Source organism: Epinephelus fuscoguttatus, linkage group LG3, assembly GCF_011397635.1.
Source record: "Epinephelus fuscoguttatus linkage group LG3, E.fuscoguttatus.final_Chr_v1".
NCBI classification, from domain to species: Eukaryota; Metazoa; Chordata; class Actinopteri; order Perciformes; family Serranidae; genus Epinephelus; species Epinephelus fuscoguttatus.
In genome coordinates, this window is record NC_064754.1 from 14,249,294 (window position 1) to 14,275,154 (window position 25,861).

Consider the following 25,861-nt stretch of genomic DNA (forward strand, 5'->3'; position numbering starts at 1 on the left):
GTCCAGTGCAGATCTAATGGCCTGTCAACATGAATCTATTACACCATCCATCTGGGCGAACCCTGCTGCACCACATCTTTCTCAGATATAATCAGTTGGACTATAAATTCCTATGTATTTATAACCCACAGAAAAGGAAAAGGCAGCTAACTGATGTAGGTTTCAATGTAATGGCTAATGGTCTTTATTAACTATTAAGCATAAGATTTTCTTGGCAGTTATGTAGTGTGAAATGTACAAAATGTAAAAGCTAAAAACATTCCTTTTAAGGCTGCCTACTCCACCCTGTAATGACTGCAACCTTATTTTAAAAGTCGATTTTAAAACATTTCAACGAATCTTTGCACCTCTTGTCTGCACTTTTGCTATTTATAATGGTGTTTTTTTTAAAAATTGGAAATTATTTAGTAAACAGTTTTACCTTTTATATGTTTTTTTGTGTCCTTTATTATGTTATATTTGAATGCTCTGTAAAGCACTTTGCATTGCCCTGGTGTATGAAATGTGCCATACAAATAAAGCTGCTTTGCCTAAAGTGATCTTTAAGCGGTGTAAGTGTCACGCCTCCAAGTTAAGGTATTTGAGAAGTGCAAGAAGGCAAATCAAATCCAAGTGATGTGATTCACCCTCTTTTACTTTGATATTTCCGACAGTATCCTGAAGGCAGCACGTCTCGGCCACTCATCCGCCCAATCTCCACTCCAGTCTGAGCGGTTTGTCTGGATGCAGCAGTGTGTCAACTGTGACACGAGCTCTGAACAGATGGACCACCTACATTTGAAGGTAAGTGGACTACGGTCAGATTGTAAAATGGAGAGGGTGCGGCTTTGCAGCACACTGATATGATGAGAAACACACTGTGTACATTGTGTTCCCGAGCGACCACCATATCAAAGTGGTGTGACTTGTGTTCACACGTGCTTATTTGGCTTAAAACCAGCAGCAGTGTTGTAGGTGAGGCGTTAAATGGCCACTAATGCACGTGACAGAACTGTCTTCATTGACGTGAATCACTTTGGTAGCATCATAAACACCAAAACACTCAAAACTAGTTGAATTGCATCGGAAACTAATTAAATAATCTAAGGTTTCTTGGGTTTTCTTTTTCTTACAAACCACTAATGTCCACTGGGCGAACATTCCGTCCTGCGCTAAACAGACGCTTTGAGGAGCTCAAGTTTAAACTGAACGAGCTGGTTTAAAGGCGCACCAAGGCTTTTTCCCTCTCTCGTGCAGCGCGCGTGCCCGATAGGGGGACTGTTCATTTTTGACTCGTGAATGTGATCATTTAATCAGTGCACGCGGCCACACCTCTCTAAACGCATCACACCGACACCTTGGTCCTTTCTTAAATTGGAAAAACATTTAACACTGCAGATGCGTGATGGAGGTGGTGCACACAGGGCGGCTGGATGCCTCCGTCCTTTGTTGCACCGGTATTCATGTTTACGTGACATACCATAAGGCCTCAGAGGGAGGGGACGGCGCACGCTCCCGGCAGGGGTGAGGTCGGTGAGGCTTTCAGGGACCTTAGAAAATATCAGAATCGCATAATTATACAGCTGTGTGAGGAGCAAGAACAACAAAGCTGCATCAATGAAGGCAAAACACAAGACTGGGCTATTGTGTACACAAGCATGTGAAAGAATATATGTTTATATAAATACAGGGTTTCCACGGTTTTGAAAGTACTGCAAAAGTTAGGAAAAACTGGAGAATTGGCATGCTGTATCGTCCAGATTAATACCTTACTGAAGGTGGCTCTGAACAAAAAAGCATGAAGTAAAGAACATCTCTGACTGTGACATGTGAGTGAGAAACATCACCAAAAACGCATTTTTCCATCTTAGAAACACTGCCTGTGTGCAGCTTCTTTTATCTAAAGGACACACCCAAAAACTTGTTCATGCTTTTATCTCAGGCTACTGTGATGCCTTGCTCTCAGGCCTCTCAAAGAAATCTTTAAAGCCGGGGAGTCAGACTCACTGTCAGTTTGGTAAACCACTAAATGATGCTGGTGACAGTTACTACTGATGGACAGTTAATGTTAGTTTGAGTGTTAGTTTGAGTGGGATGCTGCATCAGACATTCATTCATTTTCCGTCGCCATTCATCCTGTTGGGGGTCATAGGGGCGCTGGAGCCGATCCCAGCTGACATTGGGCAAGAGGCGGGGTACATCCTGGAAAGGTCGCCAGAATATCGCAGGCAAACATTCACGCCCATATTCAAACCTACGGCCATTTTAGAGTCACCAATTAATTAACCTAACCTGCATGTCTTTGGGAGGAAGTCAGAGTGCCCGGAGAAAACCAGGTTTGGTTTCATTTCCAGGTTTGAACCAGGAACCCTCTTGTTGTGAGGCGACAATGCTAACCACTGCACAGACAGTCATCTCTAACTAAACCTCAGCCAACAGATCAAACAGTCAGCTATTAACAGGTTGGTTATTTATTGACAACACTTAGCCAAACAATACCTGGTGATTCAATATACATAATTGGCTAAATCACCAGGTGTCGACATCTATACGTGTATAGATGTCCAGATAGTCCCACCCTTTTGAAACTTCTTAAATGACATCTTGGCAGTGGGGTCAAGTATTTTGAAATTTAAGGAAAAGTTTTGGTAAATATGTGTGGAAACCCTGTAGATAATATAGAAATATATACAAGTACCAGTGGCCAACAATACAAATATAAGAGATGTCTGTAATTCAAGGCCTTTCATATAATTTGCATACTTCAAATTAATAACATAATGAAATGGTGAAAAATGTCAATAATACAACACAATACGTTGTGGCACGGTGGTGCAGTGTGTCTCCTCACATCAAGAGGGTTACTGGTTCGAACCTTCCATGCAGAGTTTGCATGTCCTCCTCGTGTCAGCGTGGGTATTCTCCAGGTACTCCAGCTTCCCCTCACAGTCCAAAGACATGCAGGTTAATTGGTGACTCTAAATTGTCCGTAGGTGTGAGTGTGAGTGTGAATGGTTGTCTGTCTCTATGTGTCAGCCCTGTGATAGTCTGGTGACCTGTCCAGGGTGTACCCTGCCTCTCACCCAGTGTGAGTTGGGATTGGCTCCAGCCACCATCGTTAGCAGCCCCTCCATGACGAGCAGTGTTCGAATAACACAGATTTTTAACATAAAGCTGCTTCATTCAGTGTTCTTACCTACTTAAATCATCAGGTATATTTGCTTTGTAGAGGAAGAGACCTGTGCTGATACTCTGGCTGAAAGTAAAAACCTCCTGAATATCTGGATCTAAAGTTTTACTCCATTCCAGGCTAAACATCGTCCTTTATCTTAATCAGATTAAACTCTTTTATGCAGAGCAGCATAATTGAACAAATGCTATTGGTGCAGTTGCTAAATTAGGATCCAGCACATCTCAGAATAGAAAGGCAGCAGATAGAGTTGCTGAACAGGTGCAGACTGAGCACACATAGCCTGACGGGAATGCGTGACGGCTCCTCTGCTTGCCTCCTATGCTGTGTTCGTGCTTTCTCCTTCCAGGGCTGCCAAGTGCAATCAACAGCGTGGGACATACCTGGGCCAGGTGTGCCCCATTCAGATAAAAGACAGAGGAGTACTCAGACCTCTGCGCTATATCTCTTTGCTTCAGTCTTAGTGTTTTCTTTTTCCTTGTTTGTACAGAGCTCTACATATTTCTCTCATCTACTTGTGTGAGCCAGGGTGTGACATATGGAGAAGACAAGTCCCTTTTTCTTATGTCAGATAGCTCATTCAAAAACTTACTGATAGTTGTGCCATTTGCTCCAATAAGAGTACAAAATGTAGTCGTTAGAAAGTAGAGATAGTAGTAGAAGAAGAGAGTAGTAGAGAAACGTGAGTGGTTTGGAGTTTGTGCATCACTTTGGAGTGTGGTGTGGAAAGTTGAAAACCAGATTTTTCGGGAATGTTTTCAGCTTTTAATTTAATCTACCACAACATATTCTATCTGAAACTGCTGTCACAGCTCCATGGGGAAAGGGATGTCCCTCATATTTTAATTTTTGAACCTCAATACTTTTTCAATTTTTTATAGTGCAAAAAACATAAAAATCAAAAGCTGGCATTGATTGTCTTGTCAGATTCCCAACCTTGTTTACTTAGATTTTTGATGTGATAGCTCCTGATTAAATCCTACTTTTGATAAATTTAGTCTCTCTTTTATTTAACCAATAAACAGGGAGTAAAACTGACTGGAGGGGAGCTTTAAGTTGTTTTGTAACTTTATTGTGGTAAGACTAAATTGAACACGGATGTTTTCTGGAGGTTTGGCTTCAGTTGTTAAACTAAAGAAGGGTTTATAGAAAAACATGTTTTATTCTTCAGTGTGAAATTCTGTAGAAAGTCTCAACTCAGGGAATCTGCAGAAACCAAGTACTGATCCAACACCAGTGTTTTTCTCCCCACTTTAAAAACCCTTGTTCCTCACTGTGTAGAACACACTGAAATATCTTATGTAGTGGGACGGACCATTTCACCTTCCCTGTTGAATCAGCAAACAGTTGTAGATGGTGTTACACAGGGTAGATCTGGCGCTGCTGCTTGCACCAAACCCACTGTGACCCATGGCACGGGGGTTTGTGCTGGCTTCCAGCCGCTGACCAAAGGTTAGTCTCTAGATCTGCTGCCCGCTCTCATCTCTGCAAAGCAGTCCACAGCGGCGGGCAGCAAGGTGGAGGGACCATGGGGTGGTTAGATAGCAGATTGTTGTCTCATTTATCGTCTGATTAACAGAGAGAGAGCTGGGCAAGGAGGTGCAAATGTGCTGTGTGCTTGTGAAACGTTCCAAGTTGCACTAAAACTACTTTGTTAGGTTTAAAACAACAAAAAAACAATCATGGTTTCGCTTAAAGGAAGTATATTTGCTCCTAACCTCACATAACGCGACGTGACGTGTGTTACATGACATAAGACAAATACAACAATACGTAGTTAACAGAACTCTACATTGACTTTTGGTTTCACAGGGGACGAGAACAGTGCTCTCCTGGATGAAAGTCCTGTGTTTTTTTTACCCTTCCTTGCCCTTTATACTACGTCATGTAGGTAGGCGTTTTTTTGGCATTTGGTTGTATTTTAACTCTGACATGCCCGATTAAATAAAGGCTTTTTAATATTATTCCTTGGCTCGGTGCATAGTGTGCCTGAAGAAAGCCAGAGTGGCTTACTCCTCTTTTGACTACGTCATGTGACTTCCTCCTTTGGTGCAGTCATACCTACTATGGCCACCAGAGGTTGCCACCCAACAATAAATGCAAATACGTGATATGCTGCTTGCATACACAACCTGTGTGGTCGTATTTTAGAGGAAAGTATCATATTTAACTAGCTATCGTACCTTCGTCAGTCTCCCACAGTGACTGCAGCAGATGAAGTGAGTCATGGCATCCATTTGACCTACTGTACTGGAGGAATTAAACTATTCAATTCAACCAATCAATAATTCAACAGGGCCAGCTGTTATTATTAAAGAGCTCCATGAATCAAATAAGTGGAGAGAGTGAATTAACAGATGAGCGGACAATGAAGCTCTGTTTTCACAGGTTCTCTTATCACATCTCTGAGTGTCGCGTGTGAATGTTTGAACACAGTAGTTTATTGGTGACCTTTCAGAGTAGAGGTGGAGTTAGATTAGTTTGCAGAGCGATAAGGTTTCACTGGTATTCTTAGTTGAGCAGTATGAGAAAAGAGGAATTTTTACACTTGGATTTTATTTCAGAATACAGCATGCAAAGGATGTAAATTGTATCTATCTCCATGATTTTGGGAAAATGCACTCCTTGTACATGTAACAAAGTTGTTCTTTTCACATTGGGGTTGGGCTCTTGAAAATGTGATTGACTGTTTGCAGACACCTGTATCTGTTCAGTGATCAAATTATTTTCATTGTGGTTGAAGTAGTCTATGAGTAATGGAAGGTTATTTTGCGCCAGTACAAAAGTGTCCCAACTGACTCTGCTTTCCACTGCTACTGGGACAACTACAGAAATTTTCAGATGAGCAATGAATATCCAGGGATTCACATCATGGAACCCACTGACTATTCATTTTTGTGAGCAGTAAAATGTCCATGGTGTATACGCTGAGCTTCAACCCCACCCTCCCTGGCAGCTGACCAGGCTGTTATCACAGGAAGCTCTTATATCCACACATGAATGCAGGATTGACCCTGAGGAGGGCCCATCAAGTGTTTGACCACAGTGATGGGGGATGGGTAGTACTCAGACAATGGTAACCATGGTTTCGTATCTCTGGTATGTGTTCACGTTTGTGTGCACACTTTTAGTGTGCACTGAGTCATGGTAGCTCAAAGTATAATGGGCTGGTAGTAGACAAGTAAGTGTTAAAACTCTAATTTATCTGAAACTTTTTTAAAACACTGACAAGCCAAAGCTTGCTTGTATCAATTATCATTGAAACATTATTAAATATAAATAGATAAACCGTCCCGCGGTGCCATTATTTATATACTAGTAGCCTAGGCAATTACATTTTTTCGGTTGTCTGGCTGTTGCCGCTTCTCAGGCTGCCAAATGCAGTTGGTTCAGTTGGACATGGGATGTCAGCCTTTCCATTTGTAGCTCAGAGACTTTTGTCTTCTTGGTCGTATTATGCCTCTCCACGTCGTAAACTCTAGGGTCAAGGCCTCTAAACCGAGAATATATTGGGGTGGGATATTTACACCTGCAGCAAAGTTAGAATGACACTTCACAAATACAAAAACAAAAGTATGTGTAACTCTCTGTGATACAGACTGTCACACTGATCTTAGCCCCAGACTAAGGGAGTTGTTATCCTGAGACCAAGAAAGTATTCACACTGTCTCAATCCTGATCATTTCCAAATGAGCTAAACCCCGATTTTAGCCTAGTACTTGTTGGCCTTGCTCCAGAGCAGGGTTAGCCCCTGAAAATGGACTAAACCCAGGCCTAAAAGAAACAATTGTGAAATTGGGCTAAGTAAACAAAAATTTTTCAGTGTTAACATTAGTTGTGTGCTCCGACTGACACTTAATCCAGGGCTAGAAGAAGTGCAGTGTGAGTTTCATAGCCTTGGGCCTAGGTAAACCCTGGGTTAACAATGTTCGTGTGAAAAGGGGCCAACTCTCAGCCCTGGGCTAAGAGAATGCAAAGTGAAAAGTCTGTACCAAGGGTAGAACTACCAACATGTCTAAGCCTCAGTACCTTTCAGTATACAGGGCTGTTTGTTCAAAAGATACAGTAGAATAAAAGAGTATAAAAGAAGCACTATTTTTTTAATAGTTTTTTGGGGCTTTTAGCCTTTATGTGATAAGACAGTGTTAAAGTGAAAGGAGATGACATGCTGCAAAGGGCTGCAGGTCAGAATTGAACCTGCAGCTACAGGTAGCTGACGTAGCCTGCTTTGACATGGGGCACCTGCCCTACCAGGTGAGCTGCACAGCTTCCCAATGCCCCACTAATTAGTATTTTTTAGCCATGCTAGCAGTGTGGCTCTCAGGATAACAGCCTGTACCGCACATTGGTCCAGACTAAAATATCTCCATCAAAAATTATAAGATGGATTGACATTAAAATTTGTACAGACATTTATGTTTCCAAGGTGATATTTTTTTTTTGCACAGTAAAAAAGAAAATCAAGCAAACAAAACCGACAAAATACAGCAAGCAGATTGTGCAGGTGAGATTTAAAAAACCCCAAGAGGCTTATAGAGGGAATCTCACCATGTCAGCATTAAGAACATATATTAATAACTCCACAGCAAAAAACAGACAAACAAATATAAAAACATGGAATCAAAAAGCAAAGACAAGAACAAATAGAATTGTGAGTGAGAGCATAAGCGTATGTGTGTGTGCATGAGTGTATGTGTGTATGCGTGCTCAAGCGAGCATGGGAGTGTGCGACTGTATACGCACGTGCCAAAGCACACTTGTATTCAGACAAATCAGTCAAATCCTTACAGTGGATAGAGGATGGTCAATTATAGTTAAATGTGATCAGTTTGAAGAGTTTGGTTCATCAGACAGGACCGTAGCCTATATTTGAAACTCTTGAGTGAGGTAGACTGAGATGCACTTTGAATAGGACTGTTCCAAAGCTGAGCCCCTCTATATCTGATAGAGAATTGACAAAGCCTAGCACAAAACATTGGAAGATGTAAACATTTGGCATGTCTCATATTATACTTATATATTTTATACCTTTATACCTCTGCCGCCAACACAAGATTAAAATTTTGTTTTTTTATTGAAATCAACCTTCAGATGGGTCACTGATATATTTGGTACCTCTCTCTGGATAAATTGTCGTAACTTTGGTCTTTCTCTGACTTTTCATTTAGTGCCATCATCAGGTCAAAATTTGTATTTTTTTAAATTTTGCCCAATATAATATGATCAAATACCTGTAAAATTCCTCAAACTGAAATCCCCATTAGCCTCAGCTGTAGCCTACTTTGTGTTTATTGGTAATTAGCAAATGTTAACATGCTAATATGCTAGACTAAGATGTAAACATGGAAAATATAGCTGCTAAAAATCAGTGCATTACCGATGTTGGCATGTTAGCATGCTGATCTAAGCATAAAATACATCTGTGTCTAACTACAGGCTTAAAGAGCTGCTAGCTTGTTCTATAATGCGGAATTAAATAATGAAACAGGGGTTACATGCAGTGATGAACCTGCTTGTTCAGCACATGCTGATTGAATGGTTCTGTGAACATAAACTAAATAAGGACTTTGAACCTCTGTCCATAGTGATAACACTGTGGATTCAGTCCACTAGTGATCAGCTTTAATGTAATCTAAAACTTGTGTTTTGTCTGCAGATGATGTGGAGTGTTGTGATCCTGCTGGCCGCTGCCCTCAGTGTGGGTGAGTATCCTCTCATTCTTCCACCTATGGAAGAATCTTATCTCAGTCTAATACCTCTGTTGAGCAGTTGTGTTCTACAGGACAGGACCAACAGGTTAGTTTATATAATGTATATGAGATGTGACACAACTTGAAGGTGAGGTTTACAGGGAGGTCAAAGGTCAAACTCAGCTGCTGAGTGATACTCTTGAATACAGGCATTGATGGTAGGAATGTGAGGAATGTAGGCCTCATTATTAGTTGGCCTAAAAAAATCGGCTGATAGTCAAATAACAGCAGAGTCCAGGGCTGTGAGCAAGGAAAACTTCTTACGCCTGAAATGTGTTTTGGGGTGAGGAGAAATAACTTATGGCCATTTATGGCACAAACAACATACAGATGTCGTGATATACGATGCAGAGCTTTCCACAAAGATACAGAGTAGCTAGCTAGTAAGAAAAAGTTCCCAGCTAAGGGGATCCAGGGGAATGGCTCACTTGGAGAAAGATTTTGCCTGTAAAAGCCCAACTTTGGGGCCTTTGGCACAGTCTAATGCCACTATTCCATCATATACACTGATCTAAGTGATTGTATATTATGATTAGTTGCCTACCTCATTGTAAACATGTAGTGAATCATTGTAAAGTAGAATTATACCCTTTTTCCATTGTTACTTTTTGCTGCGCCGATTTGTCTTTTGTTCATCAGTTTAGACACCCGAGATGGACCTTCTCTAGAGTAGGTCCAAAAGCCGGGCAGCCCACCCTCAAGCGCGAGTGGTGACATCTCGCCAACCGCAGTAAAACCCCCGACGACCGCCCTTCCCCCCCCAAACAAGAGTGTGCATTGCGAAACTCGACTCACTCTGTCTGCAGACCAGAGAGAAGGGTGTTTTTCAAAGTCTCTGTGTAAATCTCTCAGTCCTCTTGTAGCTTCTAACTGAATCTCCGTGGTTTGGGGTTCAGTATCTCTCCCGCATCCTGTTTACTTTTGATATTGATAGCTTTATTTTTCCTGTTTCATGTTCGGTATCAGCTGTATCAGAGGTTGTGTGATGTTGCTGCTCAAAAACTCAACATTTCCTTTATTTTGCTTTTTGAGACTTGTTGTGAAGAATCTACATGAAATGTGTTACTACTGAATTGGCAGAACTTTGTTAGCAGCTTTTCTTCATTAAAGGCAAGTCTAATAATATGATAGGCAGGCAAATGAAAGTAAAAACAGCCAGAGTAAGATGTTAGATGAAGAGCTGCAGACAACAGGCTCTTACTGCACCTCTGCAAACAGCTCATCTCCAACAGGTTAACTTCTTTTACCTGCCGTGCTGTGTGATGGAAAAACACATGCAGCAGTGTAACAGGGAACTTTAACCATAGATCAGCTGCTTTTAAACGTCATCGCTCAAGACAGGCCAACATCAGTTAAAGACACACCTGTGCTGGCTTGATGGCCAAGCCAAGCCAAGCCAAGCCAGCAAATGACTGTTGAAAAGGAGAATTAGGCTTCTTGTGTCGGTAGGATTCAAGCTTATTCGCGGATATTTTGCCTCATTTTCTTCCCACTGCCTTTGTTTCAGAGTCCTACACCGTCCATGACCTTCATGAGCGTTTGGCCCATGGTCGCCAGCTGAAGATCTATCTGCCCAAAAGTGTGGAGAAGCTGGAGTTTATCCCAGCTGATGAGCCCGGCAAGACCTTTCTGTACTGGGAGAAGGGCAGACACAGGTAAGAAACACTCAGGGCTCCACGTGTTCTGGTTGTGGACAGGATGGTCATGGAGAGAAACTGTGAGTTGCTTCCAGTGTTGTTGCAGTAGATGTATTTTCATGTGACTATTGTTCTGTCCACCAGGACAAACAAAGGCAGGGTGTCTGGCACTGGCAGTGACCGTCGCTGGTACATTGACAAGGTAACCAAACTTATTTGTTTTAAGTCTAAACTAAGTTATTTAACCTAGAGTCTGCATTTTCTAATACAGTTTATTGCTCTTCACAATGTATTTATGTGGTCTGTATGATTTTGACAGGTGACTTATGAGGACCAAGGGACATACATCCAAAGAGACTTCTGGAATAAAGAGATCTCCACTGTCAAAGTGGCCGTCACACGTGAGTTAGCAAGGATAACGTGGTTGCTAATAACTTTTGTTTTCTGTGAACACAGTTTTAAAGAGTAACTTTTCTATTTTTAACCTGTATCTTATTTTCCCAAATTTTTGTGCCTAAGTGACTAGTGGGAACAACAATTTTTGAAACTGGTCCAGTGTTGACCGAGACCGCTGCAGCCCGCAGCTGCAAAACGAGCTACAGTGTCACCATTGTGGTCAATTAACTGTAAATCAAACTTCTTGTTTTTGCCACTGACAGGCTCAGATTGTTATTATAAGTTACTGCAACCAGGAAAAGAATCCAGGCACTCCAAACAAAAATGAGAATAAGGAAGGAAAGATTAGATTAAAAAGCTTTTAATATAATGGCCAACTCATTAAAAAGCCAACATGTTTCGACCACTGTTGGTCTTCATCAGGGCTGGAGAAACGTTTCCTTCCTCATTCTCATTTTTGTTTGGAGTGCCTGGATTCTTTTCCTGTTTGCAGTATTTTGGAGTTTCCTCCTTTTTTTCCAAGAGCACCCGATACATTTTTTGATCTACACTCTACAACACAGAGCATCCAGTTATCTGTTTTTCTATCTTATTATAAATTTCTAACATCATTATGGAAAGGATCCCTACAGAGATAGACGTGTTTGTAAGAGAGTAAGATCCTGTTGTCTAAGCAGAAACAGCCCCAAAATGGCTTTTGCTGAACCCACCAGACTCCATTTAAATTAACAGTAATTTTAGCATGTATAGAGCCAGCGTATTTACACATCTAACTGGGTGAGTCAAGGGCTTATTTCAACTAAACCAGAGTTGGTTTAGACACACAAGATGGCTTTTGTGAGTTTTATTTTGCTTCTGTGTACTTTCAGTGAAGTGTATTTTACGATGATAAAATTACAGTTTTTTTAAATGGAGTCTGGTTGGTTTGACGATAACAGTTATGGGACTGTTTCTGGTTAAACAAAAAGGTCCGTCTCTTTGGTGATCCTTTCCATAATGTTGTCAGACGATTAGTATTATGTTTTGAGCCTGTTAGTGACCAGAATAAGCACTTTTAGTGGATGTAAACTAATGGTGCACAATTGCCCCAACATTGCAGACTGTTTCGTCGCTGCCATCTGCAGTATTCTTACTCCAGACTGGACCAGTATCAAAACTTGTTGTTCCCATTAGTCAGTTAGACACGAAAACATGGGAAAATAGGGTCCAGGTTGAAAAAATGCTGAAGTTGCCCTTTAAAGTGTGTCAGCAACATGGCAACCGCTATGGCCAAAAGTCACAACTATAGTATAGTGGTAGATTAAAATGTAAAACAGCAAATGTAAATAAGAGTAATAATAATAATAATAATATCTTTATTTATAAAGCGCTTTTCAAAAACAAGTTACAAAGTCCTTTATATATTAAAGGACAATAAGTAGGCAGTTAGTGAAATAAATTAAATAAAAATAAATAAAAATAATAAAATAAAACAGAAAATGAGAGACAATAAAAGCAAACAGATAATTCAGATTAGTTAAAAGCAAGTCTGCAGTAGTGAGTTTTTAAAAGGGACTAAAAAGAAGACAATGTGTTAGCTTCCCTGATCTCCTCTGGCAGGTCATTCCATAGACGAGGGGCTCGAACAGAAAAGGCCTGGTCACCCTTGGTCTTCAAGTTGGACCAAGGGATGGCCAGGAATGACCTACCAGAGGATCTCAGGTTGCGTTCGGGCTCGTATGGGGTCAGGAGGTCAGCTATATTTTCAGGGGCTAGCCCCATACGAGCCTTGAAAGTAATTATTAAAATCTTAAAGTCTAAAACAGACTGGGAGCCAGTGAAGGGATTATAAAATCGGTGTGATGTGTTGTCTCCTGTTGGACCTGGTAATGAGTCTGGCTGCAGCATTCTGAATCAACTGTAATTTGTTTAGGTTATGATGTGCAAGGCATGAGAAAACAGCATTGCAGTAATCTAACCGGGATGAAATAAATGCATGTATGACTATTTCTAAGCTTTTTGTTGAAAGAAATGATCTGATTTTTGAGATTTTTTGGAGTTGGAAGAAACATGATTGGACAACTGAATTTATATGCTGATCGAAATTGAGGTGCTATCAAAAATAATACCAAGGTTTCTGTGTGTGTGTATGTATATATATGTGTGTGTGTGTATTTTTGTGATAATGTGACCGAGTGGTAACATGTAGATTGAAAACAGCAGTGGACCAAGAACAGAACCCTGTGGAACTCCATATTGTAATGGTATTGAAGATGATTGACAATTTCTGATTTCAACACAGAATGACCTTCCAGACAGATAATGAAGTCTATGATAATGACTCAGTGATGTCAGTTACACAGCAGTATCAATATAAATTTTTCTGACATTAGATAATATTTTTAGCCAGTATTTGTGCTGAACCGTCACAATACAGGAGTCATGCTTTGTTCACGCAGCTGCAGACAGAATACATGGTATATTGTGAACAACAGTGGAGCACAAGTGGATTGGCGTGCCAGTCAGTCACACTATACAATGTGACTTTCTTTCTCTTTCTCTCCATTTCTTTGTTCTTTCTCTCTGTCTCTGTTCCAGCCAGACACAACTACCTGAAGTGTATAGCAGGAGAGAGTCTTTACATCTCCCTGGAGGGTCTTGACCTGGCTGATGCTTTCCTAACATTCTCTAAAGAGAGTGCCAACTTAACACTGGTGAGATAGATGAATGGAAGGATGGATGAAATGATGAATAGATGGATGACTGTATAGATGACAGATACTGTAGATAGGTAAAGCGAGCAGAGGGATGGAAGGATTCAGTGTTTTGGGGATGGATTGTTGGGTGCAGAAGTAGGGGGTTAAATTGGCTTCACTACCTGTGTTTTCTCTCTCGGTATTTCTATGCAATGGAATATTATAAATGTTAGTGTTGAGGCAAAGTAAGGATTAAGGTGCCACAATTAGCCTCTATCTGCCTTTAAGCCTACGTATTGGAGCTATGTTCATAGACAATTGTGATGTGCATTAGGCAATCTTAGAACTAACCAGCAATCGCCTGACGACAGTAAGCATCTGGGGGCCAGTGGTTCGGGGGTTGTAATGTAACCAGACAATATCTGGGCCAAGACTTCCTCTTCCGTCTGCTGGTCATTTTGGCTAATCTCTGTAAATGCATATGGGTGGAGCTAACTTGTCATCAGACATAGCCGATGGGCTTCAAGAATGTATTTCATCCGGGGCGCCGGTGGCTTAGTGGTAGAGCAGGCGCCCCATGTACAAGGCTGTTGCTGCAGCGGCCTGGTTTTGACTCCAGCCTGTGGCCCTTTGCTGCATGTCACTCCCCCTCTCTCTCCCTCTTTCACGCTTGTCTGTCCTATCCATTAAAGGCTGAGAACCCCCCCCCCCAAAAAAAAGAAAAAAAAAGAATGTATTTCATCCAATGTATTTTGCTATTTGGACTACAAACGGAAACCAGAACACTTCCGATACCAAAATCTTGTCCATATCCATACAAATACAGATACCTATTCATAGAGAATGTGCATTTTAGGTGGATGTAGTTGTTGGACACCTCATACATGCCATTTTGTGTAACATTTTTAAAGCTGGTGAGACATTCCCTGTGATTCAGAGGGGCGTGCAGCGGGTGTTGCTCTGACAGGAGTTTGTCTCTCTCAGGTGCGTGATGGTGCTCGGGTGTCTCAGGACCTTCCGGATTATTGGGACCGGGTTCTGACCCACTCCATGAACATCGAGATCAGGAATGTGAACTTTAGTGATGAGGGCTATTACACCCTTAAAGACCGCAGGGACCGCGTGGTGTCTGTTACCAGGATGGACCTGACAGGTGAGACGATCTGATTAATGTTTTTGTCAGTGGTGATAGAAGAGTGTACAGGCTGACAAAACAAATTATTTAAATAGATTATAAAAGAAATCCACAGCTGTACACCATCCGCTAAGATTTTTGAACCTGTGATGACTTCTAATGTACAATATACACCGCCTATAGTTAATGAGCTAAAACATGGAAAATCATTTATATTGCCTGTACTATGGTTGGCTAATGGGTAACAAGAATGTCCTGTATCTCCCCCACCCTCCCTTTTTTCCACTGTAGACCATCATGAAGAAGGAAACCCTCTCTTGGCTCTGCTCTTACTGCTGGGCATCCCGGCTGGGATTTGCTGCTGCTGTCGGAAGAAGATTTTCAAGAAGAAGGCCACCACTGCTGCGACGCTGCAGGTACCAACAGTAGGCACAGACAGAGTTTGGCTTTCGGTCAAAGTGTAAAGGCACAAACTGGGTTTGTTAAAAAGTTAAACATTATAAAAAGCGATTATAGTTTTACTTGAAAGTAAAAGTTTCACTTAGCATTTCATCAGCTGCTCCTCCACCCAGAATCCACCTGTAGGCTCTGAGTGTACCCTCCCCTAGCCAGGAGGGTATTATCATAACTTCCCACTCCCTCTTCCTTGAGCTGCGTTTTTGGTTTTGCAGAGTGGTGAGTTTAGAGCATGTACACCAAACATAAATACTGTACATATTCCACATTCATATAATAATAAGTTAGTGTGAAATGTCCTTGTAGACATGTTTTCTTGCTTTTTGGCCTCTGTGTACTAGATTAATTACATTCTGCCCCCAAAACAATGTAATATGATAAAATGGACAAATTATGTGTCAACAATGTTACAATGTTTTACAGTGAAACACAGTCAGGTGAACACAGTTTGTATACTTACTGTATATACAGTGTGCAATATGCATTGTAATTTATATAACAGAGTGGTGCAGGAATGGATCCTAAAACCCAGGAAATGAGTTAGCATCTCTGCACTTTTGGTTCCCTTCTCTCCAAATTGGTGGCTTTTTTGAATTAGTTTTTGGTTTGATGCTTGAAATAAGTTCCCCGGTTAACACAAGATTAAGGCTTTGACGTTTTGTTCTACAACATAATCATCAACTTGACTGTAAATTTTGAAGCCTTAAGGTGTCTTTAAAAGGACGGATGCTAACAAGTGGCTTAATGAGACTACAGAACGTCATCACGCTGAACACAACTCTATCCTTGTGGTGGTGATGTTGAAGTCATGTGATGATATTGTAATTTGTTTACAGCCTAGCATTAGCTTTTTACTTCTTGCAATTACATTTAGACTTAAATGATAAAAAAAAAAAGTGGTGTTCATTTGTGAGGATTATCTTGCTGAACAAAATATATCATAAACTTTTGTTTGCCACAGAGCTTATTTTGTGCAATAATCAAAAATCCAATGGAAAAATCTCATTGGCTTTTTGTCAAGCGAACTTTGCATCAGCCTACAAAAATCATCATCCCTGCAGCACTGTATTTGTATTTATATATTTATTTTCAACATTATCAAGAAATAGTTTCAGCTTCTCAAACGTCAGGATATCCTGCTTCCTGTTTATGTCATTGTAAAGTAAATATCTATGGGTTTTAGACTGATTGTTGGAACAGAAAAAGCTGTTAGGCATTTTTCTTTTTTCTAACATTTTAATGACTAAACTGTTATTTAATCTAAGAATATAATCAAGAAGTAATAACCATGAATCTCTTTCTCTGTCTCTCTCCAGACTACACCAGATGCAGTCCATCCTCCTCCGAGTGGTCCCACTGGACCTTGTCCTCCCTACAGCTCTCCCGGACAACCAGGAGTGGTGAGGATATATTAATACTGATCACTTTTTAAGTATTCATGAATTTTCTTACTTTACAAACATGCCTTTATATAATTGACTTCATAACTGCATAATGGATGTGGGTTGTGTTTGTTGGCGTGTTTATACGAATGTCTCAAAGAGTATCTGGAATTGATTTGTTAATATTTACTTACAATTACCATTAAATGATGTGTTTTTCTGTGTTTGCAGATGTACTACCACGGCCCAGACCCTAACATGGTACACAAGACATCAATTAACACACATTTATTACATAACCACAGAATAGAGATAAGATGAAAGATCAACACCAGGCCTTGTATAGCTTAGTTATCTTCAGCCTCTGCAGTTTGTCCAGCCAATTTAGCAAAATGCTTGCTCCATGTGTGCTGAGTGTCAGGATCCAACAGCTTTCCCATGTCTTTCTGCTAACACCTCACATTTCACTGCTTAAAAGCTCAGTGTTTTCGTCGAGCAGCTAATAATAACATAGCTCTGGATTCTTTACCCTGTTAGTGTGCGTCTCATCACACAGCAGCTTGTAGGCATTGCTAGCAGATGTAATGCTAATCTAATTGTGTAATGCTAATCTAAGTGATGACATGTGTCTTTGTGTGTATGTGTTTTCCTATCAGGCTCCTACAGTCCATCCTCCCCCTGCACCAACAGGCCCAGGACAGTGGAATGGCCCCCCACCCTCCCCAGTTAGTATCACACTACAAGCCTGCTTTCTTAAGAATGGATAAACTTCATTAACCCTGTTTAACATGCTCGTACAGCGTTTGACCCAAAGCTGTTAGTGTGAGTCAATTTTCATTCAAAGCTAATGTTTTTTTAGCTTGAACATTGCGTTCTCCTCAACTCTGGATTTCCTGCCTCCCTGTTCCTGTCAGTGTTTACTGATCTAACTCGATTGTGTCTGTCTGCAGGGTTTTAACCCAGCCTACCCACCCCAAAACCCTGCCTACCCTCCTGCCGGTCCAGCTATGATCCCTCCTGGCCAGCCTCCACAATGGAACGGTCCACCACCAGGCCAGTACCCACCCGGGCCTGCAGCTCCAGTGGTATGATCTGTCTCTCATACAAACAGGAATCTCTGGGAGGAGTGCTGGTCGGCTCAGTATTTGACCTCTGACCTGTCAGCTGCTTTAGGTTGGGGGAGACTTAGCGAGCGGGAGACTTTAGAAAATGGTCTGCATTCAAAGATCTGAATGACCTACATGTTACTGACAGAAGGAACTGTTGATCTGACCTTAAACTGTTGGAGTTTACAAACCTTTCTCTAGCCATTAATCAAGTAATGGAATGTAAATGCTGAACGTGTGCACAAACTGACTTTAGTAATGGTAATGTATTGAATATTGACAAGGCACTGACGTAATTGGCAGTGCTGCATTTGTAATGGGCATCAGGTCTAAAAGGCAAGTTCATAATACTGTTTATCATTATCAGTGTAATGATTATATTGGCTACATAACCAGCAATTTGTGGCTGCACACCAAAGTCAGGCTGTCATTTTGGGGGCAACATTCACTATCTTTACTTTTGACAAATTTGTGTCCCCATTCATTCAACATTTCATTGTTCCTTTAAAGATTTGGTTAAAGGGTCCAAGTTAGGGTAGAACGGGGCTATGAGCTCTGGGAGTTGATCATGCTGCACAACACGTGGCCTTCTTTCCCCAGCAGAAGGTGGGGAGTAAAACAAGGGGACAATAGGCTTGTTTGAGATGAACGGCGCCTCCTCGCCTGGGAAGTGCACGAGATCACAGGGGGGTGGTGACAAACAGCCGCAGTCACTTTCCAGCAGCCTTCTGTCTGTAGAGGAAACCACAGAAACACTCCCATTAGATCTTATTCAGATTTATTAAAATGTTATCAGACCCATATATCAGTTTGCTCACCGTCTCCAATTGATTTAAATGTGACAGAGTAGAAATACTGAGCAGGTCTGTAATTTCTGTTCATGGATGAACCTCCATTTTACATGAATCCTCATGTTAATCTGTATCAGTTTGCTGCTGTACATAATTAAGCTAAGCAGACCTGTCACTCTCCAATTCATCAAAAATTAAAAGTTTATATAAAACGTTGTATTGTTGAGTCAACATCTAAACCAATCAGCTGTTTTATCAGATGAGAGCCAGGTGTCTCTCGTCATGCCCTGGGTCCTGCAGTCAGTGGAGAGCAACTGCAGCACCCGGCTGTAAAAACTATCCCCTCCTCGATCCCGTGAGGTTATCAGTTTCCACGTGTATGTGACGTCAGAGCAAGTCAGGATGAAGTCTGACACAAATCTCACAGCATGCATTGTGCAGCTATCTGCGATGATTGATTATGCACAGGCCTGGCTCATCTCCAACGAGTCTGTTGTCAGCTAGATGTGAAGCAGCAAACACTGAGTCCTCATGAACAGTTTGTTCAACTTGTACAGAATCATATCAGATGTAAACTTGGCTTGGCACTCACTGAAGGGAGCTCTGTGTTGAAATGACTCCGTAGCCTGCAGGCTCGGTCGCTGCATGAAAAATGGTGGAAAATGTGGTCAAGTCTGGGGACCCCCTGGAACTCCCTGAAGGACCTCTGGGGGTCCCTGGACCCCTTGTTGAGAACAGCTAAGGTGTTGTGAATGTGTTACCTTAAGACAGGCACCTCATCCTGTTCCTCCTGACTCTGTCATTGCAAAAAATTTATTGGATCTACATGAATAGCACAACTGACCTCATTTAGATTCAAAACAACTATTTTTGCCAAGATATGACAATAGAGTGCTGCAGGAAAGAGTCAGCATCTTTGCACTTCTGGTTCCCTCCTCTTAAAGTCAACAGGTTTTTTGAATGGGTTTTTGGTTAGATGCCTGAGACAACAGAGTGTCATCACGCTGAACATGGTTCTAAAACCTTGTTGTGGTGATGACATAATGTCATGTGACCATGGTGTTTGTTTGATTATTGTCTAATGTTAACTTTTTATATCTTGTGATTGCATTTAGTGTTAGAAGTGTTAATTTGTTAAAATTATCTTGCTGAACAAAATGTATTGAGTATCAAACTTCTGTTTTCTACAGAGCTTAATTTTTGCAATAATCCAAAATCCAATGGAAAAATATCATAGACATCTGATTGATAGATCCTAATCTTGACAAAAATCAAACAGAGGTGTTAGCAGAGGAATAAAATGCCCAAATATATTAATAACAAATGTGTGTTTGTGTGTCTGTCTCTGTGTATGTAGGGCTATGGTCCAGCTCCAGTCATGTATAGCGCTGCTCCACCACCAGCAGCCAGTGGACCTCCTGAGGAGGTTAAGATGCAGAATATGGCTTCCTCACCTACCGACCCCTTGCTGTCCAACACACCACAGGTATACAAGCACAACACACTCTGGGGAGTGAAAGGAGTCAGCTCAGGACCAAATGCAGTATTTTGCTAGTTTTTTGTCTCCTGTATGACATTAAAGCTGTCAGAGAGAGAGAAAAAATAAGTAGTTCTCATGCATTGTAATGCACCACCATTTGTACATGACCCTCGTAATCACGAGTCTGTAATTTGTGTAGAACCCACGTAAACGATACGGCTGTGATCACATGACCAATGTGCTGACCGGAGTAAAGAAGGAAGTAGTTCCCCTAAGGCAGACCTATTCAATTGGATACCTGTGGGCCACATCCGGCCCAGATGCAACCTCTGAGTGGCCCGGCTAGCTCACTGCTGAAAATGTCTAACATCATTTGTGGGGAGCTAATTAGTAAGACATCATACAAAATGTTTTATGTGCATTTTTGTAAGATACATGAACTGCTGAATGAGGATATTGAAAACAGTTTGCCTTGGCTGGGTAACTTGAATCTCACTCACTGGCTGTACTTATATACAAACACAGGCAGAGTTCAGATTTGCAGTTCAGAATTTGTATTTAGAATTAATATAGGCAGGGGGTTACAACACAGGCACATGAGAGGTGTCTTCTCCACAGGTAACAGGTGTAACAGGTATAATGATTGATGACTGATTTGACTGGCAAATTTTTCTGGAAAACAATATAAAAAAGAGGATGAAAGCAAAAGATGTCACCATAAATGTAGCCTTAATGGCATTAATATTATAAAATGGTCTCAACACAGTTTTGAAAGGCTGGAAACAAGGTGCTAAAAATACATTAATAGGCGACAGTTGCCGCAATTAACATTAATTAATATTAATTCACTGAACAAAGAACAAAGGAGATCAGTTTCTAATGACTGCTAATGTTTTCCACACTTAAAAACATGAATAGTAACAAATTATAACACAAAGCGATTGTCCTGCTTCACAGACAAATGAATGGAACTAACAAATGGTGACATGCCACACAAACCTGGCAGCATGCCAGTTCAACACATAATAGATAAACTAGATTCAAAGAAAATAATCAGCTTCCTCGTTTCCAGGGGCAAACAAGATAATAAAAGTGGACTCGCATGGGCAATCACTCATCAGGTCAGTCAATATGTTTGGCAGATTGAATGAGATAGAGTAAAAGGAATTGCGGCCCTTGGATGCTTCCTCCTCATACCTGGCTGTATTCAGTGCCCCCCATGCATCAGGGCTGTTTATATAGAGCGCACAATGAATGGGAGTGCCCTGTGAGACAGCTGCGGTCAGCGGAGACAGAGGGATTCAAATACGTTGGTCCCAAACACTGATGCAAATTGCTTGCATGTGACAACCTACTTAACAATAAACTTTACTCTGATTCTGATTCTACTCAGGGACTGTTTTCTAAGAATAAAAACGATATGGCTCCAGCAGCAAGTGCCGCTGCTTGTACCCCTCATAAACCAGCACAGCAGCGTTTCAGCCTTTTGAGCTTGAAACCTCTAAGAATCTGACAGAAAGGGAATTGTCAAATGTATTCTTATGAACGTAGAAATAAACTCACATGCATTTTATTTTCATCCTACAGGATGTAGCTGCGTCTTCTCCTGTGGCTCCTGTGGCTCCTGTGGTCCCCTCCAGCATTCTCAGCTCTTCTGATAGTGACTGCACGTTCAAGATCGAAGGAGACAAAGGCACCTCCTTCCTGTAAGGATGCGATCTCTGGAGCATCTTCCTCCCAGTCCTTCCTCACTTCGATATTACATCTGTGACCAGGCGCAGGTGGAAACAATGGACAGCATTTGGACAGTAGACTCTTTTCTTTATCTCCTTGCCTAGATTAGTATTTTATCCCCTATTTGAATATGGAAATAATGTTTTCATAGTCTAAATGAGCAGTGATGTCTGGTATAAAGTCTAGTGGCTCAGGCAGCTGAGTTTTGGCAGCAGGACTCAGTTATTTGAGGATCAAATTTCCAGAGGTGAGAAGATAAAGAAAGGTGTTTTCTTGAAGTGTTAGCATGTGGAATAGAAATGTAATAACTTCTGAAGGGTAAATCTTAAAAACAGGGCTGGGTTCAGTTTAAGAGATGTCATAGCAAATGATTGTGGCTTTTATCCACAGTTTCACTGATTCCAGCCCCGTTTTTTTTTTTTTTTTTTCTTTGATTACTTTCTGTTTCTCATGAGCCAGAAAACCCCAGAAATCAAAGAGATTTACTCAAAAATCAAAGTCTGGGAGCAACAAAAGGTAACAAACCAGTCCGCAGGGAAAAACCACTGACGGAAAATCAGTCACTAGCAACAGCTAACAGACGTCTTGGATGAGAAATGTGTCACTGACAAATAAGTTGCCTTGAGGTGTGTTCAGACCAAACATTAGGGTGACCAGATGTGACTGGGTGAAATTCGGGACAGGAGAGTTGGGCGTGGCCTCCAGTACATCAGTGTCAACCAACGGTAAAACACTTGAAAGTCAAAATGCAACACTAAAATTGTTTTTGTTTTTGTTTGTTCTTCCTGACTATTTACGCACAGGTGACAGATATGTTACAGTTATTTTAACGACTTTTACAGAAGCTAAGATTGTCTTTAGGCTGTAGGAGCTTATAAGTACATTTTAAAATATTTTTAATAATTTTTTATCTTCCCACAGTACACTCTCCATCGTCTCGTTTAAAACTTTTCGAATAACATCAGCGATCTGTTATTTATATAGCCAAATTCCGGCAAGAGGCAAATGAAAACACACTAATAATACTCTTACGTATTTTACAAAAACGAGCAGTACATTTTTTTAATAACTAAAAGCAGGAATGACAGCCTACATAACCAATGTGATCAATTAATTTTCACTGTTTCAGTGAGCAAAAAAGCTACTGATCTATTATATGTAGACTAAATTATAGTTTAATGAAAGGATTTTCTTGTTTGCATATAGAGTTGTCTTTACTTTGGTGACAGCAGTTTGTTGTGCATTTCTCTGTTATTATTAATTATGCACAACAGTGCTGTGAAACACACAATATGTTAAGTGCATTATTTGCAATATTATAATATATCCCTCATTTTCCCCAATTGGATTTTAATTTCTGGAAAGTGTTTGGAGTCCAGACTGATACAAAGAGCAAAACTGAAATGTTGGGCTCACGTCATCAGGATGATCTTACCAGACGAAGCTCTTATCGTATTATCTACTACTGTAATGCTTAATGTGTGGGACAAACAGGACAGGATTCGGGACAACTGTTCATAATTCGGGACTGTCTCAAATTTCTCGGGACATCTGGTCACCCTGCAACACTTGAAGAAAATGTTTGTCTCTGGATCTGACCAGAGGTTTCTAGCTAGTTAACAGTCATTAACAGTTTGTGTATATATGTGTGTAAGATGTCTCAGAGTGATTTCAAACTTAGCATCAGCTAACTCATTAACCTTGGGCAAACTTAGATCCATCCCTGTCCATCTGTCCATTATATTTTACCTGGAGCACCAGGTTTGCTCCGGGTGCCTTTGACTTGGTGCTGCTTAACACACAACAACCGAGATGACTGAGAATCTTCACAGACAAAAATGTCATACAACTTTTTGTAAGACTCTATGTTGGCACCAGATGATACAGGAGCCACCTTAAGGTCCTCGACAAATCACAATCTCTGAGATAACCACCTGGTCCATTATTCCTGGTTGGTGATCTAGCCTTAGCCATGGGTCTGGAGTTAGGTTGTGGTCTCAAATTCAGCAATACCAGTTGGGTTCAGCGGGTTAGGGTCTTGAAGGTATACTATGCAGGATTGTTGGTTACTATTTGTTAACATGCTCCAATAAGAGTCACTCTCATTATTTTTTTTTCCTGCTAAGTAAGCGTTTTTCTGGCACTTTGTCTCCTGGATGCCTGCTGCTTACGGTCTTCGCACCTGTCCACTACCTTTTTATAAGCCCCGACTTCACCTGAGCGCTGTGGGCTTACAGGTCTACAAAAATCCCCAGCACAGAAAATAAAGATGCGAGCATAGGGCAGAGTCTTTGTAGAGAGTTACACTGCCACACACTTCTAGTGGGCCATATAAGTGATGATTGAGAGGGATTACTTCTGTATGACCATGACCATGAGCTCTGAGTAGTGACCGAAAGAATGAGATCACAGATACAAGCAATCGAAATGAGTTTCATCCGTTGGGTGTCTGGGCTCAGCCTTAGAGATAGGGTAAAGAGCTCGGACATCAGGAGGGAGCTCAGAGTAGAGCTGCTGCTCCTTCGTGTCGAAAGGAGACAGTTGAGTTGGTCCGGGCACCTGATCCTGGGAGCCTTCCGTTAGAGGTGGTCCGGGCACGTCCAACTGGTAGGAGGCCCTGGGGTAGACCCAGAACACGCTGGAGGGATTACATATCTCATCTGGCCTGGGAACGCTTTGGAGTTCCCCAGGAGGAGCTGGAAAACATCTGGGGTGCTTTGCTTGGCCTGCTGCCCCCACGCCCCGATTTCCGACTTCTGTATGAGTCTATACTTTTTTTTAAGGGAAAATCCTGCTTAGTATATCTGTAAAGACTCAGGTATGGCCTTGCTATCTGAAACAGAATTCTCAAATTATGATGTCTGCTCATTTTCTGATGAGGAGAGTTGACTGAAACAGAATTTCTAAAACAATAGCTACCTCATTTTGGGATTCTGTGCCTCTTCATAGGTCAACATTATCAAGTTTGTATTGAATTTTTATTGAATATTCGATTGTATGAATTTGTGTGTCAAAGTCAAATTGAAATCACCACAGACCCCCTGAATCCTCAGATGGTAATTATTCCATTCAAATGACCTGGTCTGGTTTGAGGTCCAGCTGTTGTAAATCCTAACTATACCGTAAGAATGCTACCAGTAGAACCACTCTGACTGCCTTTGAGGGCGGCTTCATGCGTCCTTACTATTACAGCTAAAAACATATCACTCATTATCCATTCAGAGCCTGTGTCCCAGCCTTCTGTCACCAAGCCACAGTCAAGCAGGAAGTAGCAGCATTTATATAAAGTAAACCTGTGTGACAGTGTAGCAGCGTAGTGTTTGTCAGTTATTGCCTTCACTTCTGTCATAAACATGTAGGTAAGCAAAAAAATGCTAACTAATACAGACCAAGTGCCACCGCACCAACACGTTTTCAGCTCTGGTGCTTTGTTATTCTTCGGAGTGTCACTGTGTCCCTCCTGTTATCCAAGACGGAGGTCAGAAATCTTCCTACGCATCTAGAACGTTCAACTTTAAAACCACTAATAGGCCTTTGTGGAACTGTAAACAGCATCATTTGATTCTGGAGGTGTTTAAATACAGTGATTCTTGATATATTGATGGTCTAATGTTGGCTGAATTCCATTTAGGTTCTGCCTTTGATGTCCAGGCTACAAGGTTTTTGGAGTTACATGTTAAACTGGGACAAACTTTTTACCTTTGTCTCTTAGATCTGATGTTCCTCACATGTTGCAATGGTGAGATGAGCTGTGGTTCACATAATGTTGAGTATGTGATTGTTTTTATTGTTTTTTTTGGAAATGTAACCAATGATATTCACAAATTGTATATGTAGTTTATTGTAATGGGTGTTAATTGTAGTTGGAGACACGGTCAAAATGACTCAGTTTTTGTGATATTTTGGAATCTGTCAGTTCCACCCACCACTATGCCAATGAACAAAGGTTTCCTACCTCTCATTTTGTATCTCAAATGATACAGCATACATACTGTATATGGATGAGCAACTCTGTGTCAATGAAACTACGCATGAATATGAAATCCTGGAGTTCCTGTCATTTTTAACTTACTACAGGTACAGTGTGTAGGAAGTAACGACATCTAGTGGTGAGGTTACAAATTGCAACCAATTAAAACTTCTCGTGTGC

General features: G+C 41.1%; 1 protein-coding gene across 1 annotated transcript; it reads left to right on the forward strand.

Annotated features, from left to right (window-relative positions):
- Positions 1–663: 663 nt before the first annotated feature.
- Positions 664–25,754, forward strand: wu:fc21g02 (synaptojanin-1). The gene is made up of 14 exons (XM_049572062.1): positions 664–783; positions 8,826–8,871; positions 10,427–10,574; positions 10,701–10,758; positions 10,876–10,957; positions 13,530–13,645; positions 14,612–14,780; positions 15,054–15,178; positions 16,535–16,618; positions 16,832–16,861; positions 17,257–17,325; positions 17,551–17,685; positions 19,855–19,983; positions 21,565–25,754. Exons 1-14 carry the CDS (start codon positions 724–726, stop codon positions 21,685–21,687), a joined length of 1,374 nt encoding a protein of 457 aa, XP_049428019.1. The 5' UTR covers positions 664–723; the 3' UTR covers positions 21,688–25,754.
- The last annotated feature ends 107 nt before the right edge of the window (positions 25,755–25,861 follow it).

What these genes read in the sequence shown, in the direction of transcription:
- wu:fc21g02 (XM_049572062.1), top strand. Translation starts at nt 724, where the DNA reads ATGCAGCAGTGTGTCAACTGTGACACGAGCTCTGAACAGATGGACCAC. An exon ending in TGGACCACCTACATTTGAAG is followed by an intron (nt 784 to 8,825) that starts GTAAGTGGACTA and finishes TTTTGTCTGCAG; the next exon opens with ATGATGTGGAGTGTTGTGAT. An exon ending in CTCCCGGACAACCAGGAGTG is followed by an intron (nt 16,619 to 16,831) that starts GTGAGGATATAT and finishes CTGTGTTTGCAG; the next exon opens with ATGTACTACCACGGCCCAGA.